This window comes from Ambystoma mexicanum, chromosome 4q (assembly GCF_040938575.1).
Source record: "Ambystoma mexicanum isolate Mex_15411 chromosome 4q, UKY_AmexF1_1, whole genome shotgun sequence".
Lineage (NCBI taxonomy): Eukaryota > Metazoa > Chordata > Amphibia > Caudata > Ambystomatidae > Ambystoma > Ambystoma mexicanum.
The window spans coordinates 396,696,773-396,712,853 of NC_090928.1; the positions used below are offsets into that span (position 1 = coordinate 396,696,773).

At 46.9% G+C, this 16,081-nt stretch overlaps 1 protein-coding gene across 1 annotated transcript in view; it reads left to right on the forward strand.

Moving 5' to 3' along the window:
• Window positions 1-16,081, forward strand: part of RYR2 (ryanodine receptor 2) — a 3,854,281-nt gene that overhangs the window by 2,239,551 nt on the left and 1,598,649 nt on the right. The window contains exon 51 of the mRNA XM_069607971.1: window positions 9,479-9,569. Coding sequence (XP_069464072.1) covers window positions 9,479-9,569 — 91 coding nt within the window. The remainder of the gene's footprint in view (window positions 1-9,478; window positions 9,570-16,081) is intronic.

Consider the following 16,081-nt stretch of genomic DNA (forward strand, 5'->3'; position numbering starts at 1 on the left):
CCCGGCTTCTCAACATGCCCTTTGATGGTGTCCATCTTTTTGGCAGCAAGGCTGACGAGAGCCTTGAGAGGTTGTAGCCCTCCAAAGCTTCAGCGAAATCGTTGAGCGCTGCAGTTCTCCAATCTCCACCTTTTCGTCCTAAGGGACAGCAATAGATGGGAGGTTCCTTTTGACAGTATTCTTCCTTTGGTAGATGGAGGGGAGCTGCAAGTCAAAGGGGCCACCGTAGGAGTACCAGAGATGGAAAACAAGGTACTCGAGGTGCCAAGGCTGCTCGGGCAGTTGCCTCTTTTAGCTGAAGCGGCTGCAGCAGGGCCTGAGGGCCGTCATGAGGCCATGTCCCATGGTTCGCAGGTTGGGGGAAGGCTGGCGCAGCATCTTGTAGAATGGCGTGCCATTACTTAAGATATGTGGGTTCTGGAGATCATAGCCCACGGCTACTGACTTCCTTTCCGGCAGAGGCCTCACAAACAATCCACCAGGGAATCTCTCTTTGAAGAGTGCGGATCCGCGCCTTGTGCAGGAAATTAATCCCTGCTGGAGAAAGGCGCCATAGAACTGGTGCCTGTAGCGGAGAGAAACAAGGGATGGTATTCCCCTTATTTTTTTATTTCGAAGAAAGATGGGGGATTGTGACCCATCATGGACTTGCGCGGGTTGAACAAGCTCCTCAGGAAGGACAAGTTCAAGATGGTTACTCTCTGGTGTCTCTAGACCTCAAGGACACTTACTTTAATGTGCCGATTCTTCCCAAGCACAAGAAGTACCTGAGGTTCACGGTTGGCAACTCGCATTTTCAGTTTCGGGTCCTGCCGTTCGGATTGACCTCCGCCTTGAGGGTCTTCACCAAGCTCATGGTGGTGGTGGCAGCGTATCTCAGGAAAGGGGGGGTTCACGTCTACCCCTTCCTGGAAGATTGGTTGATCGGCGCGTGCTCTCCCGAGCAAGTCCTGGATCATCTGTCAGTCACCTTCCACTCCCTTCACAAGCTGGGCTTCTCCCTCAACTTAAAGAAGTCCCACTTGACACCTACCCAGCGGCTCCAGTACATCAGCGCAGTGCTCCACACGTCCCTGGGGCAGTGTTCGCCTCTCCAGGTGAGGGCTCATCACATTCTGCAGGTGGTGAACAAGTTTCAACATGCCCAGAGTCTACCGGCGTTCGAGTTCTTGAGGTTGCTCGGCCTCATGGTATCCTGCATTCTCCTGGTGACAGAGTCCAGGCTGCAGATGAGATCTCTGCAGTGGGCTCTTAAGATGCAGTGGTCACAGTCCTCTGGCAGGGTGTCGGATCCCATTCAGGTGCCGCCCTCGGTTGCCCAGGATCTTCTGTGGTGGGCCGTCGAAGGCAATCTGATGAAGGGGGCTCCATTTTGGCTACTCTGGCCAGAGGTGACGATCGTGATGGACGCATCCCTCACGGGAGCTCATGCCAACGAGTTGACAGTCAACGGTCATTGGTCTCCATCTGAGTCCAGACTCCAAATCAATCTGTTGGAGCTGAGGGCCATCAGCCTAGCCCTGAAGGCTTTTCTGCCGTCTGTGCGGGGGAAGAATGTCCTGATTCTTATGGACAATACAGTGGCCATGCACTACCTCAACAAAAAGGGGGAGCGGGTCTCTCCCTCTGTGCAGAGAGGGGATGCAGCTCTGATTCTGGGCCATCCAGCAGGAAATTTTGATCTCGGCAGTTCATCTGGCCGAAGACGAAAACGGGGCAGCGGACGCTCTGAGCAGGCAGAGCATGGTCTCTCACGAGTGGGAGCTGGCTCAGGAGATTCTCTTGAGATCTTTGCCCTTTGGGGGACCCCACAAGTGGATCTCTTCACCCCCAGTGTCAACCGGAAGTGCGAAAGATTCTGCGCATGGGAATTTCCTCCAAAAGGAGCCTTAGGGGACGCGTTTGTGGTGGAGTCGTCCTTCCCACTATTGTATGTGTTTCCTCCAGTCCCCGTCATTCCACAAGTGCTGTGGAGGTTACGGAGGTTCGGTTCCCGAATTGATCCTCATTGCTCCGGCATGGGCCAGGAGAACATGGTACCCGGACCTTCTTGCTATGTCCGTCTGCCCTCCACGCCGTCTTCCCTACCGAGACGATCTGCTCTCACGGGGGGATGGGGGTCAGGTTCTCCATCCAGAGGTCAAGTCCCTCAACCTTGATGCTTGTCGTCTGAAAGGTTGAGGTATAAGGATTGGCTCCTCCTTGAAGACGTGATGGAGGTGTTGCATTTCGGCCAGAAGGCCAGCAACAAAGTCCCTGTACCGTTGTCGTTGGAGAAAGTTCTGCGACTGGTGCAGGGTTAAGAATGTGGATCCTTTTTCATGTGCCATTCCTGTGGTTTTGTCTTGTTTGCTTTCATTAGCCCACAACAGCCTGCAAGTGGGTACCCTTTAAAGGTTACCTGGCGGCGCTGTCCATATTTAAGTGCTCGTCTGAGGAGTGTTCTTATTTTAAGATTCCTTTGATTTCACAGTTTCTGAAAGGGCTCACTAATGTGTTCCCACCGTCTCCTTTCCAGGTGCCCGGTTGGGATTTTAACCTGGTTCTAGAATTCCTCATGGGAGCTCTGTTTGAGCCTTTACATTCTTTCCCTTTGACCTTGAAAACCATTTTTAGTTGCGGTTTCTTCCGTTCGCAGAGTGAGTGAGTTGCAGGCACTTTCCGTTAAGCCGCCCTTCAGTGTTAAATAAGGAGAGGGGGATCGTCCTTCTTTTCTTCCGAAAGTTGTGTTGGAATTTCATTTAAGCCAGAAGGTCATTCTTCCAGCTTTCTATCCTCCTCCGCATCCTGGTAAGGAAGAGGAGAGGCTCCCTAGGTTGGATCCTAGGAGAGCTTGAAGTTTCTACATCTCACACATGTTCTGGTTCAGAGTGGATGATCTGCACTTTGTAGGTTACGCTGGAAGCCGTTTGGGACAAGCTGTTACTAAACAGACTTTGTCTAGATGGATTATCTTGACAATTTCTGAATGTTACCGCTTGGCAGGTAAGGACCCTCCGGTAGGCTTACGGGCCCATTCTACAAGGGGTGTGGCTGCCTCTACCACCCTGCAGAGGGGTTTTCCCATTCGTAACATTTGTGAAGCAGCCACACATGGGCCTCTGTCCATACTTTTGTAAAACACTGCTCGCTGGATTCTATCCATGGGCAAGATTTGGCCTTTGGCAAGGCGGTCCTCTATTCTGCAATTTAATTGGGCATTCTAAAATTCTAAATTCTTTTCCCACCTCCTTACATTGGTACTGCTTTGGGAGTCTGTCATAGATGTGGAATACGTTGGAGGAACCAATCCCTTCGAAGAACAAGTTACTTTCTAACCTGGTAATGTTCCTTTGATGGGATGTTCCGAAGACTTATTCCACATCGCTCCCTCCCTACATGCCCCTCTACAGAATTTCTTTTGCGATTGCAGCTTTCGTTTCCGCAAGGTTTTCTGTGGTCATTCTGGCAGAAGATTGGTGCCACACGTTCTGGGGAAAAAACTACAACTGAGGCTACGGGCGTCGTGCGTCCTACTTATAACATCCGGTGATGTCGGCTCGACGGAGGCCCTTGAGGACAGCGTATCGACGTCATCGACACAGGACGCAGACGCCGAAAATTTTCCAAAGCAGCACAGCTGTGGTGATTACCTGTCATAGATGTGGAATAAGTCGTCGGAACATCCCATCGAAAGAATGTTACTAGGTAAGAAAATAACTTGTTTGTCTTAATTGAGATAGGCTTTGCCTGCTGGCCCCAATACAGGCTTAGAGACTCTGAAGGGCTATCCTAGCCCTAGACTCTCACATGCAGTCTGCCGGCCCTACAGAAGACCCAGATCATGTTCTGGTTCTTTATGGGTTGTACTTGGCTGTTAGACTGAGGAACAGGTCTGCTTCACGCTAGAAGGGAGCAGGAGCGCTTGAGTTGTAGCCAGTGCAAGCATTTTGTGTCTTTCTCGCACTTAATTTCCTATGCATGAAATTATATTGTCATTGTACTTAACATCTGATTTCCCCCATTAAGAACCACTTTGTTCTTTGAATCCTGTTCCCTTGTCTTCCTCCTTTCACCCACCTTGACCGCCCAAAAAAGAGAAAAAAAAGATGCCCTTTGTTGCAAACCTTTGTGGAAACACTTTGAGACACATTGTCCCTTTTAAAGCCTTCCTTACTCGGTCTCCTACCTACGAAAAATGAAGAGAAAACCTAAATCTCGTGTCAGCAGTGGACATACATGGCAAATGAGAACGGGATGGCAGCCAGCAAGTGGTGGAACATGATGAGGTGAACGTAAGGCAGGAGGAATAAAACACGAGGAGAGAGGAGGTAAACATGAGGAGACAGACGAGGGACCGCAGGGGAAGCATGAGGTGGAACACAAGGCAGCCGAAGGGCAGGAGGAAGCTTATTTGGATATGGAGTGGTAAGAGGTAGACTGATAGTCAGACCAGAAGGAGGAGGGGGACGTTTTTTTAGGCGATTGAGGGGGAGGAAGTGGGGCAGGAGGCAGTGGAGGAGGACCAGAAGGGCGACAGAGCTGATGCTAGTGGCTGCTATCCTGTGGGCAGGCAAGCCAGGCCATTGGACAGGACAAACTAAAAGGTACTGCCCAATATTTTCTACTTTGGGCCCCTCATGGGTGTGGCAGTACTGCCCCATCTTCCCCTTCCTGCAAGGGCACAGGAGTGTGCAAGATGGGCAAGAGGACAGTAAGGGGAGCTTGAACAGTGAGTATTACGCATTGGCTATGACCACAATGATTAACCACATTCAGAGGTGGCATGAAAAGACATTTAAGAGCCACATTGCATCTCCTATCGTGCTGCCGTTCTAAACTTCTCCAGTGGTGTGCAGGAAGCGTCTGTCAACATGCCTGAAGATGCCGGTCTTTTCCCCGCCATGTACTTAGAGCGGTTGGACTACTTTCTCATAATACCACACTGACACCGGCCTTAGCTATGAGGCCTGTTTTGGCTCCCCCTCACCCCCCGGCCGCCCTTTTCCAGGGTGGAAATGGTGGCTGTGTCTACAGATAGGAGTAGCTGGCATGATTGCCTGTTTTGACACGCAGGCACAGATTGCCTGCATTACGAGGTGGTTTCTTTCAAGCAGGAACTGCAGAGCAGGCAGTCCAAGATGCTGTGGACGTTCACCTGCATGGCACCTCAACATCACCCATTAAATAAGCAAAGGGGGAAGACCAGCATTGGGTCCATGTTAAAAGGGCAGGGGGAGCAGCTATTGTCTATTAGAGAGGCCCTTTGAATTACATGGGGCTACAGCTATTGAATAGCAGAGACACTAAAAATAAAATGTTGACCTCTCATGTAGCTGCCTGAATACAAACAATGATCATGTTGGCAGGAAGAAGTTGAACAATTCTCATATCTTTGTTTCATGTAGAGGGGACACCTCAATAAATGCTAGTCACCTGTGACGTGTGTGGAACCCCAGACATCATCATGTTGGTAGCAAGTGTGAAATGAGAAGAACCCAAACAAATCACAAACGTGTTCTCTACTGTTGAAATGTGGCTTTAAAAAAACATCATAGCATGAATTATTATGCCATTTCATCGTGATTTTACAGTCACCCAGCAGCAGTCTGTCACTGAACTGGAGCCATCAAAACAAGGCCAACTAAACCCCACCACTGCGCTATTTGGTGTATGTATTAATGCAGTCAAACCCATCTTATTGGACCTGGTGTTTTGGTTTTAGCTAAGTATCTTGCCATAGTCGTCCACATTATAGTGCTGGTTCATGTTAATGAATGTTAATTGTTCAACATGGGGCACTGCCAGATTTCTCCTTTCAGCACCTTTTTAGTTCTATTGTATCGGATGAAACTGTACACTGCCGGCCGGGGGAGCAGATTAGGGATTCCATGGATGTTCTCACAATTACTGCTGCTCGGATTGGCCACTACCTGATACATTACTGTAGTGGGTCAGGATCCCTACGCATGCCAGGTGTGTCAAATAGGTAAACATCTACCATCTGAGCTGCTGAAGGTCTGTGTCTTGGAACTGCATCTGCATTGCATTCCCGATTCAATGCCGACTTCCTCACACAGGCTCCCCAACCTATTGCTTTCGTCACTAGTGTTCATTGGACATAGACGAGAATGTATTGTCCACAAAAAAGCAGACACGTGTTTTGACCTATGCAAGGTCATGGACCATCTCTCACAATAGGGCCCTGTGTGTTTAAACACAGTTTATAGATTGGACACGAATTTGAAAGGAAGAATTTGGGAAAATATACCATTTGAGCCAGGAGTAATTTAAGTTGGTTGACACAAGGATGGAATGATACTGTCAGAATATTTACAGGGAACATGATTACAGAGCCGTTTGATGGAAGACAAATTTGGTTTGTAAGACTTTAGACCACAAGTTTACTAAATTGTCCTGAGGAAGGCCTTGCATAGGTCGAAACACCTGATGGCTGTTTATTTGGACAGTCCATTCTCGATTACATTCATATGGATGTCATTGGACAATACATTTGGAAAACATTTAAACAATGATGTAGAGGCAGATAAGGAGTGCATGGTTTTAGCTATCCAGTAAATTTAAACCTTTCTGGGGCTTCGGGCTTAAGCCATTTGCTAAATATAGACCGTTCTTGCACCCTCCTAGGGTAACTATTTCGGATCAACAGTAGTTTTAGCATCTACTAATAGACAGGTATCTTGCTCAACCAGGTCAGAGGTTGTAGGCAGAACTTGTAATGTACTCCCTGATGATGAAAGACAATGTTCTTGACATTTCTGGTGGTGCGCTTTCACCCTGGCTTGGTGTTTCCTGAAGTTTCCTTTCAATAAACTGCATCAGAGCATCTTAACTCTCAAATTGTCTGGGTTTTCAGAGTTCTCGTGCAACAGATAAGCCCTTTGATCTTGAAAGGTCGGTCAAGAAATGATGCCTGGGGAAATGTGGTGTTCTTCCACTAGGCTATGATGGATCCCCATGAAAGGTTTGGTGCCCATTTCTCACCAGCTGCGATGTATTCACCGCACCAGGCATATCATGGGCTTTTATTATTTTGAACTGGTTGAGTTGTAGTTGCAGTACCTCACTGAGTGATGCACTGCACCAGTAAAGTTCATTTTCTGGCACTCAGACTGATATAATGCATGTCCTGGCATGGAAAGTACATTGCTGTACAACTTTTAATCTAGCATTGTGTGCAAAGTAAAGTTGACTGGGAAGTTCTCAGTGGTGAACAGCTTTACTCATGATTCAATGGAAACCAGAGTTTTTGACAAAGGAATACAGCAAGAGTTCCATAGACAACATTACTGTCAGGTTAGATTTAAGCAAGCACACCCTGTCCATGAGACCAATATTATTGTCTGTGCTCAAATGCATCAACCATTGTCTGGTGCGTAGGGGTGTCGCTGCAGTACCAGAGCTGGGGCTCGGTGTACAGAACAATACTTGCATGATGACAATGTTTTTCTGGGCGAGAGTCTGGGCTTGCAGTAGCATAGTGATTGGCTAGTGGTGGGAGGGCTGAAGTTGAGGTCTTGTGTGTTTATACTGTTCTTGTCCATGGGATGGCGCTGCATCATATGGTGCAGCTAAGAAGTGGTGCTCAACTTGGATCCAGGATCCTGATGGTACACACTAGGTCTGCACAGTGTGGAGGTTGCGAGACGTGTATCTGTGACCTGCCTGGAACTCTTTCTTACTTTGGATACTCATGGTGGATTAAGAAGATGTCTACTATGACCCTCTGACTGCAAATTCCAGGACTGAAGTATCTACATTGATGATCTGCCTTCCACACAATGATGTTGCGGAGGTTCTCATTTTGCAGGTTGTGTTTGAAAGACACTGTACACAGGTGGAGGAAAAACTGATTTTGGGGGTGATCCCACACCACTTAGATACAAACGCCCGTTGTTACATGCTTATGGCCTGTGTGTGGGGTGATTCAATCTGTGTTGTTAAAAGGATCAAGTAGCCCAGTTGATTTGTCCAGGGAAAAGGAAGTATTTAAACTAAAAAAATCTGATAATTATTTTCCCAAATTTTCTTTGACATGATAATACTAATGATGTCCGTCCTCAACATTCTGTTGATGGGCATCAGAGGTGAGCTGCAAGCCGTTGGAATAGGTATATGACTTGGTCCAACTTGGCCACTTGACTCGTTAACCCGGTTGAAGATTCAATGCTGCTTGAACTCTTGGGACATTCTTGGGGCATCCCTGGCAGGGCTTTAAAAGGGCTCTCTACCTTCCTCCTGGATCATTTCAACTGTATAAAAGGTGGGCATATTCTTCTCGATTCCTACTTTTCAGGACTTGTGCCGATACTTTTCAGCATGTATATGACAAACCTGTCTCTCATTTGGTTTTGGCATGCAGGTTGCGGTCACTCTGCTCTCTTTGAATTTGGAGGCAGAAGATGCTGAGCTTTCGGGCAGAGCAATTTGTTGGCCATCCATTCAGCTGTGGATTACCTCCAACCACCTCAGCTTGACCACACACACACTCACTCACTCACTCACTCACTCACTCACTCTGCTAGCTGGCAGTCTCTGTAGCGCTGGTGCGGTTTGTGAGGTCAGAAACCTGGGAGTCACCTGTGACTTAAACCTATCAGGCAAATTGCAGCTCAAAAATCACAAAGTACAGATTTTGTTTGTCTTGCTTGATTTTAAGAAATGCACCAGTCTGCTTAATCACAAAGATGACCTGCGCTTTTTTTGGAGGCTGTGTGGCAGAACAAGTGTGGCACTGGCCAGTACCCGCGCATACATTGGTGTCAGGAGCACCAATCAACACTGATGTATGATTGGCCCCATCAGTCACATGGATTCTGAGTGAAGGGCCCATCTGTATGCCATGCTTAAAACATCGCTTTTTCAGAAATAGGAGAAATGAGTGTGGGACAGCACCTGATTTTTACTATTGCTGTCACACGTGGAGAAAAAAAAAACAGGTAAGTGTTGAAAATGAGCACCTCAATCGTTGCACATTCCCCAATGCCTTTTCTAAATAAGCACATTATTTTCTGCTGATTTCAGAGCCCAACCCTGTTCTGATTTGTTGGTGTGACCATGTCGTGTCCCAGAAACCTGTTACAAAGTGATATTACTAGTCAATTTACAGATCGCCTAGTTTTCCATGTTTCAAAACACTATGTAATTGTTAATGAATGGCAGCTATTCCAGCATGTAGAACACAAATGTGCATCTTCTCTTCCGAAGGCCCAGCTAGCTAATGGTCCTCACTGATTCTAATTATAATTGTTCTTTTATAAGGCGCTTAATACCAGAGAGTGTTTCTACGCTCGGGATTCGAACCTGTGTTGCACTGCATTGTCTTGTTTGCTTCCAAGACAAACGCGTTGCCCGTGGGCTATCCTTCCTCTCCCGGTCTTGATGACCAAGTCTGTAAAAATCAGTTTGACGTTGTTCAATGAAAGTCGGAAATCTGCATGGTGTAAACTGGTGTTCTTTTTCTTCGCCCTCCGCACAGACAGCTGAGGCCTTCCATGATGCAGCATTTGCTAAGGAGACTGGTGTTTGATGTGCCCTTGCTGAACGAACATGCCAAGATGCCCCTGAAGGTAGGTCATTTGGAAAGTTAGCAGCATGTCCTTCTTTGATATCTAAAATATTTTGCTGCTAAACTAGAGTGCAAATGTTGTTAACTTTGTGATTCGTGTGGGTTGGCGAATCCATTGTTAAGGTCCACCAGATAAATGCACTGTGGAAGCAATGATAATTACACATATTCCTTTCATCGGTTTGAACACATTTTTCCAGAATATTATGTGAAACAAAACTAATTTCTAATGCAAAACGTGATACATTTTTCCTCAGGTGAAATGCCTTTACAAATACACATATAATTTCTTTTAAAGTTTACTGTAAATATTCCTAGAGCACTGTGATGCTCCGCTGGTGATTAATCCAAAAATGTAGATAATTTGCTATAAATGTAACATTTCTTTGTGAAATAGTGTAGTATTTTGCTTGTAGCAATTGTGACGGATCCAAGGACATCATCTCTTCTCCCCAATGGGGAGCCACTGCTTTTGGGAATATGGAGGTTAGACTGCTATGCTTAACATCCCCGTAGGGGATAGAGAAAGCAGGATCCCTCTATGCTTTTCCAGTATCCTAAGGGGATCAGCCCCAGAGAGGGCCACCATCCCTTCTCCCCAATCCCTAGGACCATTGTTGGATATGCAGCAGCTGAGTTGTATGATAATCCTAAAATCCCTTTTGTAATGGCTGGTTGGATTCTGACTCCAACTAAACTTGGTTCTCCTGGGTGGCAAGGGGGACCAGCTCACTGGAGGAGCCTCAATGATCCAATAAAAAGCACCTTTGGGAGAAGCCTGCAGAGTTAGTGAACCGGAGGAGGTATGGCTGAGCAGAGAGAGTATGCCAGACCCTGCGTCCCCTCCCACGGTCACTGGCATGCCAGGGGCCCCCACAGCCCGGGGGCCCTGCCACCACATGTCCTGGGAGGGGCACCCCTGGGACTCACTGCCTTCACAAAGAAATTATAACAGAAATCATTTCTTTATGAAAGCAGAGTGACTACAAAACTAAACGATTTCTTTTTGAAGTAATAGGGCTCCCCCCCAACCCCGTGACATGGAAGCCTCTAGACTGAGGCCTCCATGCCATGGGGTGGGGAGCTCTGACTTCAAAAAGAAGTGGTTTCTTTTTGACGTCACTCTGCCTTCATAAAGAAATTATTTACATAATGGTTCAGTCCTAAAGGAAAAAAATGTCTTTATGAAGTCGGAGTGACTTCAAAAAGAAACCATTTATTTTTGAAGTAATAGGGCTCTCCTTAATCCCATGACGTGTGCATGTGAGAGTGTATGGTGAAAGGGTGCACACTGAAATGAATGGATGGCTGCCTGGGTGTGCCTGAATGATGAAAGGGTGCACACTGAAATGTATAGGTGGCTGCCTTGGTGTGCCTGTATGGTGAAAGGATACACACTTAAATGTATGGGTGGCTGGGCGTTCATGTGTCTGTATGATGATGGTGTGTGTGCTTGTGTTCGGGTGTGCAATGAAACCCAAAATGTGAAGGGTTAGCACCCACCCTGAAATGTAGGACAGGTGTTAACTTCACAGGCGGCAGGGGTGGGGCAAACATATTTGTGTGGGGCATCTAACTTCTTTATGCAATGTAATGAGACTATTCTAGTGCAGCTTCAATGTTACAAGCAGCTAACTCTCTCATTTAAGTCTGAAAGCACCCACATAAGGACTGCTGTGAGAATAAGCAGTCTCCTGTCCCCTCTCTACCCTTTCAATCACTTCCCTGGCATGAAAGTACGAAACCCACATCAGGATTTCAATTGCCAAAGAATTATGCATTTGAATGCAGGTACTAACAGTGAAATGGTTTACGTTAGTAATTGCTGTGCCTTTGTGAACAGCAAAACCCAGGTGCTGTTTAACATCTGTGTCCTGTTCTGTCCGGCAACGGCTCTGTAGGTCAGCCTGCTCGAATCAACATAGCCCAACATTTCAAGGGTGGGGTGGGGGGAGGGCTTGAGCCCAGTCAGATCAATGGTATTGCGCCACCACTTGTGTTTAATCCCTTGGTTACTTATTAGTAATCTTCATTACCCCTAGCCCTATTGTTCCCCGTCCCAGCACTTGTGTATGAGGCCCTTTGACTCATACACAAGTACTGGGATGAGGTAGACGGACATGGAGGTAATGCCTGGCTTAGTTACCTTGCGTAGAATAAGGGCGAGGAGGGCCTTCTTTTTTGTTAATGGGGGTCTCGACTCAAAAAGGCGGTTTTAGCATAAGGAACAGAAAGAGTTAAAAGCTACGTGTAGAGAATGTAAAGTACCTCGCGGCGGTCGCGCGTGCTCTCGTGCTTGATTGTAATGAGCGTCGCGTGACCACAGCGAGGAACGGCAGTTAGAAGTGTAACAAAAAGGCAGCCTGATGTGAGAGGGGCGACTGGCGAGCTCCGTGTTAATAAACACTTAACACGTTTAATTAGTGTGGCGTCCCTCCTTCAAGTGGCGACGAGGGGGCACACGGAGCTTGCCGAGGAGCCCAGCGACGTTTCCTTTGAAGCGGAACGTGCTGTGATTAGACGAAGACAGGAGGAAGCCTGTGGAGAGGTGGGGGCCTAAAGAGCAGCTGTCTCCGCAGTGCCTCGGAGCGTGGAGCTGCAGGGGGACGTTCTCCCCACTCTCACTCGAACGGCCACACAAGGAAAGGCTGTTTGTCCTGGTGGGTGCCGCCCACTCTCCCTCTCATTGGACACGAAGGTGAGGAGCAGGGAGAGGGGGGGCTGGGGGCATAGCCAGGGAAGAGGTGCAGTAAAGGAAAATTCAGAGTCAATGGAAGACAGCATAAGAGGGGTGTGTTCAGGACATTAAAGCTACAGCAGAGGTGAAACCCCAGTGGCTGGCAGTATTAGCAAGAAGAATGCCTCCCAGAGGACAGTAAAGGAACGGCATAGTCTTGACTTTAAGGTGTGCCAAAGTAATTCTGTATTACTGTGAACCTGTGCTCTTCATACATAAGAGTCGCCTAAGAGGACAAGCACATGAGACTGGCAGATAGTAGGAAATAAGGATAACAAAATAGAAAAGTATTGAAGATAAAAGCAAAATAACACAAAGGGTGACAATTGGAAAATAAAACACTAATTACAAGAAAATGGCTGCGGCAAGTATGTCACCTCCGCCATCGTTCCTGTCAGAACCTGGTGCTCCACCTATAAGGTGGGATAGGTGGAAGAAGCTGTTTGACACGTACCTGATTGCCATTGGAGGGGATAAGTTTGCAGCGGCAAGAAAAGAGGCAATCCTGCTGCACAATCTGGGAACCGAAGGCAGAAGTGTTTATGATGGATTACCGGAGCCTCCACAAGAAGGCCAAGGAGAGATGGACCAGTATTCCATAGCAGAGAAGAAGTTGGAAGTTCATTTTGAGGCCAAGAAAAATATAACAGTTGAGAGACACAAGTTCTTCCAAAGAATACAAGATCCGCAAGAGCCGGTGGAGAACTTCATTGCAGCATTGAGGTCTCTTAGCCATACGTGTGAATTTGGGCTGCTCACTGACTCTCTTATAAGGGACCAATTAGTTCGTTGCACAAATAACATAAAGATACAAGAGAGGTTACTATCAAAGGATGCATCACTGGAGTTGGCCATCGACATGGCAAGGAGTATGGAACAGACCCATAAATATATGACCACTATGAAGGGAGACAAGTCGGAAGGAGAAGTGGCTGCTGTGAAGGGATTTCGCAAGACTGGCCTCAACAAGGAAATCAAGTGCTACAAGTGCGGTAGTAACCGTCATATTTCCACAAGCATGTTTTGCCCAGCCAGAAATATCTCGTGTTTAAAGTGCAAAAAGAAAGGGCATTTCGCGAGAGTGTGTCGGGAATCAGGGACGGTGCAGAGCATCGAAGCAGGTGGAAGAATGTTGGAACAATGTGAAGATTTAGAGATGGGAAGGAGCAATCAAACAAAGCATGTATTGGAAGTAACAGAAGTATCAAGCAAGGGAGGTGCACCTACCGATGTATTCATAGTCGATGGAAGGGTGGTGACAATGAAGGTGGACAGTTGCTCACCATGGACATTAATGTCCGAGGCGACATTCCTGAGTTGCATGCAAGGAGACGTGACAAAATTGAAGAAGCATAATATAGAGCCATATGCATATGGAAATGTTAGAATTGGAATTATAGGGATGTTCCAAGCTTCCATCAAGTACAAAGGGAGGAGCTGTGAAGCAGAGATATACGTTACCCAAGAAGGTTCTTCACTTCTGGGATGGGAAGAACAGTGGAAATTGGGAATTGGGATACAGGCGAATGCGGAGAGACCAGTTGATGTGGCTGAACTGAAGGATAAATGGGAAAAAGAGTATCCCATGGTGTTTCAGGAGGAACTGGGATTGTTAAAGGGCTTTGAACATGAAATTCAACTAAAGACAGGGGCCAGTCCGAGGGTGCACAAGGTGAGACCAGTACCTCATGGATTGAATGAGAAACTCAAAGAGGAATTGGAGTCGTTACTCCAAAGAGGAATAATAGAGAAGAGTGAAAGCTCGGAATGGCTATCGCCGGTAGTAGTAGTAGCAGCTAAGGCCAATGGAGACATTAGGTTATGTGTGGATCTGAGAGATCTGAACAGAAACATACTAGTGGATAGACATCCCCTACCAATAATAGGTGATCAGCTATCAGTACTGAACAATGCCAAAGTGTTTTCGGTTATCGATCTCTCACAAGCTTACCATCAGATTCCGTTGAAGGAGGATTGTCAACACCTGACAGCATTTATCACGGTGTTTGGTTCATTTAGATACTGTAGGATGCCATTTGGGCTTGCGTCCGCGGCAGCCGTGTTCCAAAGGGTCATGGAGACGGTGTTGAGTGGAGTAAAAAACATTATTGTGTTCCAGGACGATGTGTTGATATTTGCTAGTTCTACTGAAAAACATGATGAAGTGTTGACAAGTGTTAAGCAGATTGAGTGAGGCAGGGTTGACGGTGAAGAGGAGCAAGTGTAAGATTGCGGTACATAGGGTGGAATATCTGGGACATGAGATAGATGAGCAAGGGGTGAGGCCAAAAAAGAACTTGGTGGAAGCAGTAAGATGTGCACCTGTACCCAAAGATAAAGAGCAGGTGAAATCATTTCTTGGTTTGGCCGAATATTATCATAGGTTTGTAAAAGATTTTGCCAAGGTATCAGTGCCCCTCAGAATGTTGCTAAAAAAGGGAGTGAGGTTTGAATGGTCTAAGGAATGTGATGTGGCTTTTGAGTGTATTAAGCAAGCAGTGGGTGAGGCGCCATCCATAGGTAGGTTTGAACCTAAAGACAAAACGGTTTTGGTAGTGGATGCGAGCATGTTGGGACTGGGCGCAACGTTAGTGCAGTACAACAAGGACAATACTGAGAGAGTGATAGCATTTGCGTCTAGGACGCTGAGAGGGGCAGAAAGCAAATATTCTGTCATTGAAAGAGAAACGTTGGCCATGTTTTGGGCAGTAAATCATTTTAAGTTCTTCTTGTGGGGAAGAGGATTTGTGGTCAGGTCGGACCACAAACCCCTGGGTCAGATGTTTGAGAGTGGCAGGTGGGCCATGGGTTCTCCAAGAATAAGCAGGTGGGGTCTGGGACTCCAAAACTTTAACTTCGAAGTGAGCTATTTACCAGGGAAGCGGAATGTTGTGGCAGACTGCCTTTCCAGACTGCCTCTTAATGGTGAACCTATGGAGGACAGAGTGACAGAGGAGGAGTTAGTGGTAGCAGAGGTAAAAAGTGCGGTCAGTAAAGAGGAATGGGTGAAGGAAGAAAACTCTGATAATGACCTCAAGTTAGTCAAAGGTTGGACGGTGACGGGGTGGCCAGAAAGGAAAAGTTTGGATGGTAAGTTCAATACTTGGTGGGAAGTAAAAAATGAGTTAAACTTATGTGAGGATAGGTTAAGGAGGGGGAGGTGCATTGTTCCTCCTCATTCCCTTAGGTCAGTACTAGTTGAGCTGGCTCATCAGGGGCATCCTGGAGAAGCGGCTATGAAAAGGAAATTGAGGCAGAATTATTGGTGGCCGGGAATTGACAGGTGTGCGGAAAGGTGTGTCAAGGATTGTATAATTTGCCAAACGAGTGACAAATGCAGAGTGGTGAGAGAAGCTCCGATAATTCCAAATGTGGTACCGGACCAGCCGTGGAGTAAGTTAGCAGTGGACGTAATGGGCCCGGTGGCAGGTCTGGGAGATGGTTTAAAATTTGTGTTTGTTGTAGTGGATATTCATTCCAAATGGTTTGAGTGGGAGGCGGTAAGGGAGGTCACGGCAAGGGAGCTGATTGGATTCTTAGAAAAAGTATTTCTTAAGGAGGGGGTCTCAGTGGAAATTGTGTCAGATAATGGGGTACAATTTGTGTCTGGGGCAATGAAGAAGTTTCTTGCAGGATACAGTATAAAACACACAAGGACCGCTCTGTATAATCCTAAAGCAAATGGACTTGTTGAAAGAGTTAACAGATATATAAAGGGGGGCCTGCAGATGGTCATGAAATCGAGGCAACCATGGAGGGAAGTATTAAAGATGCTG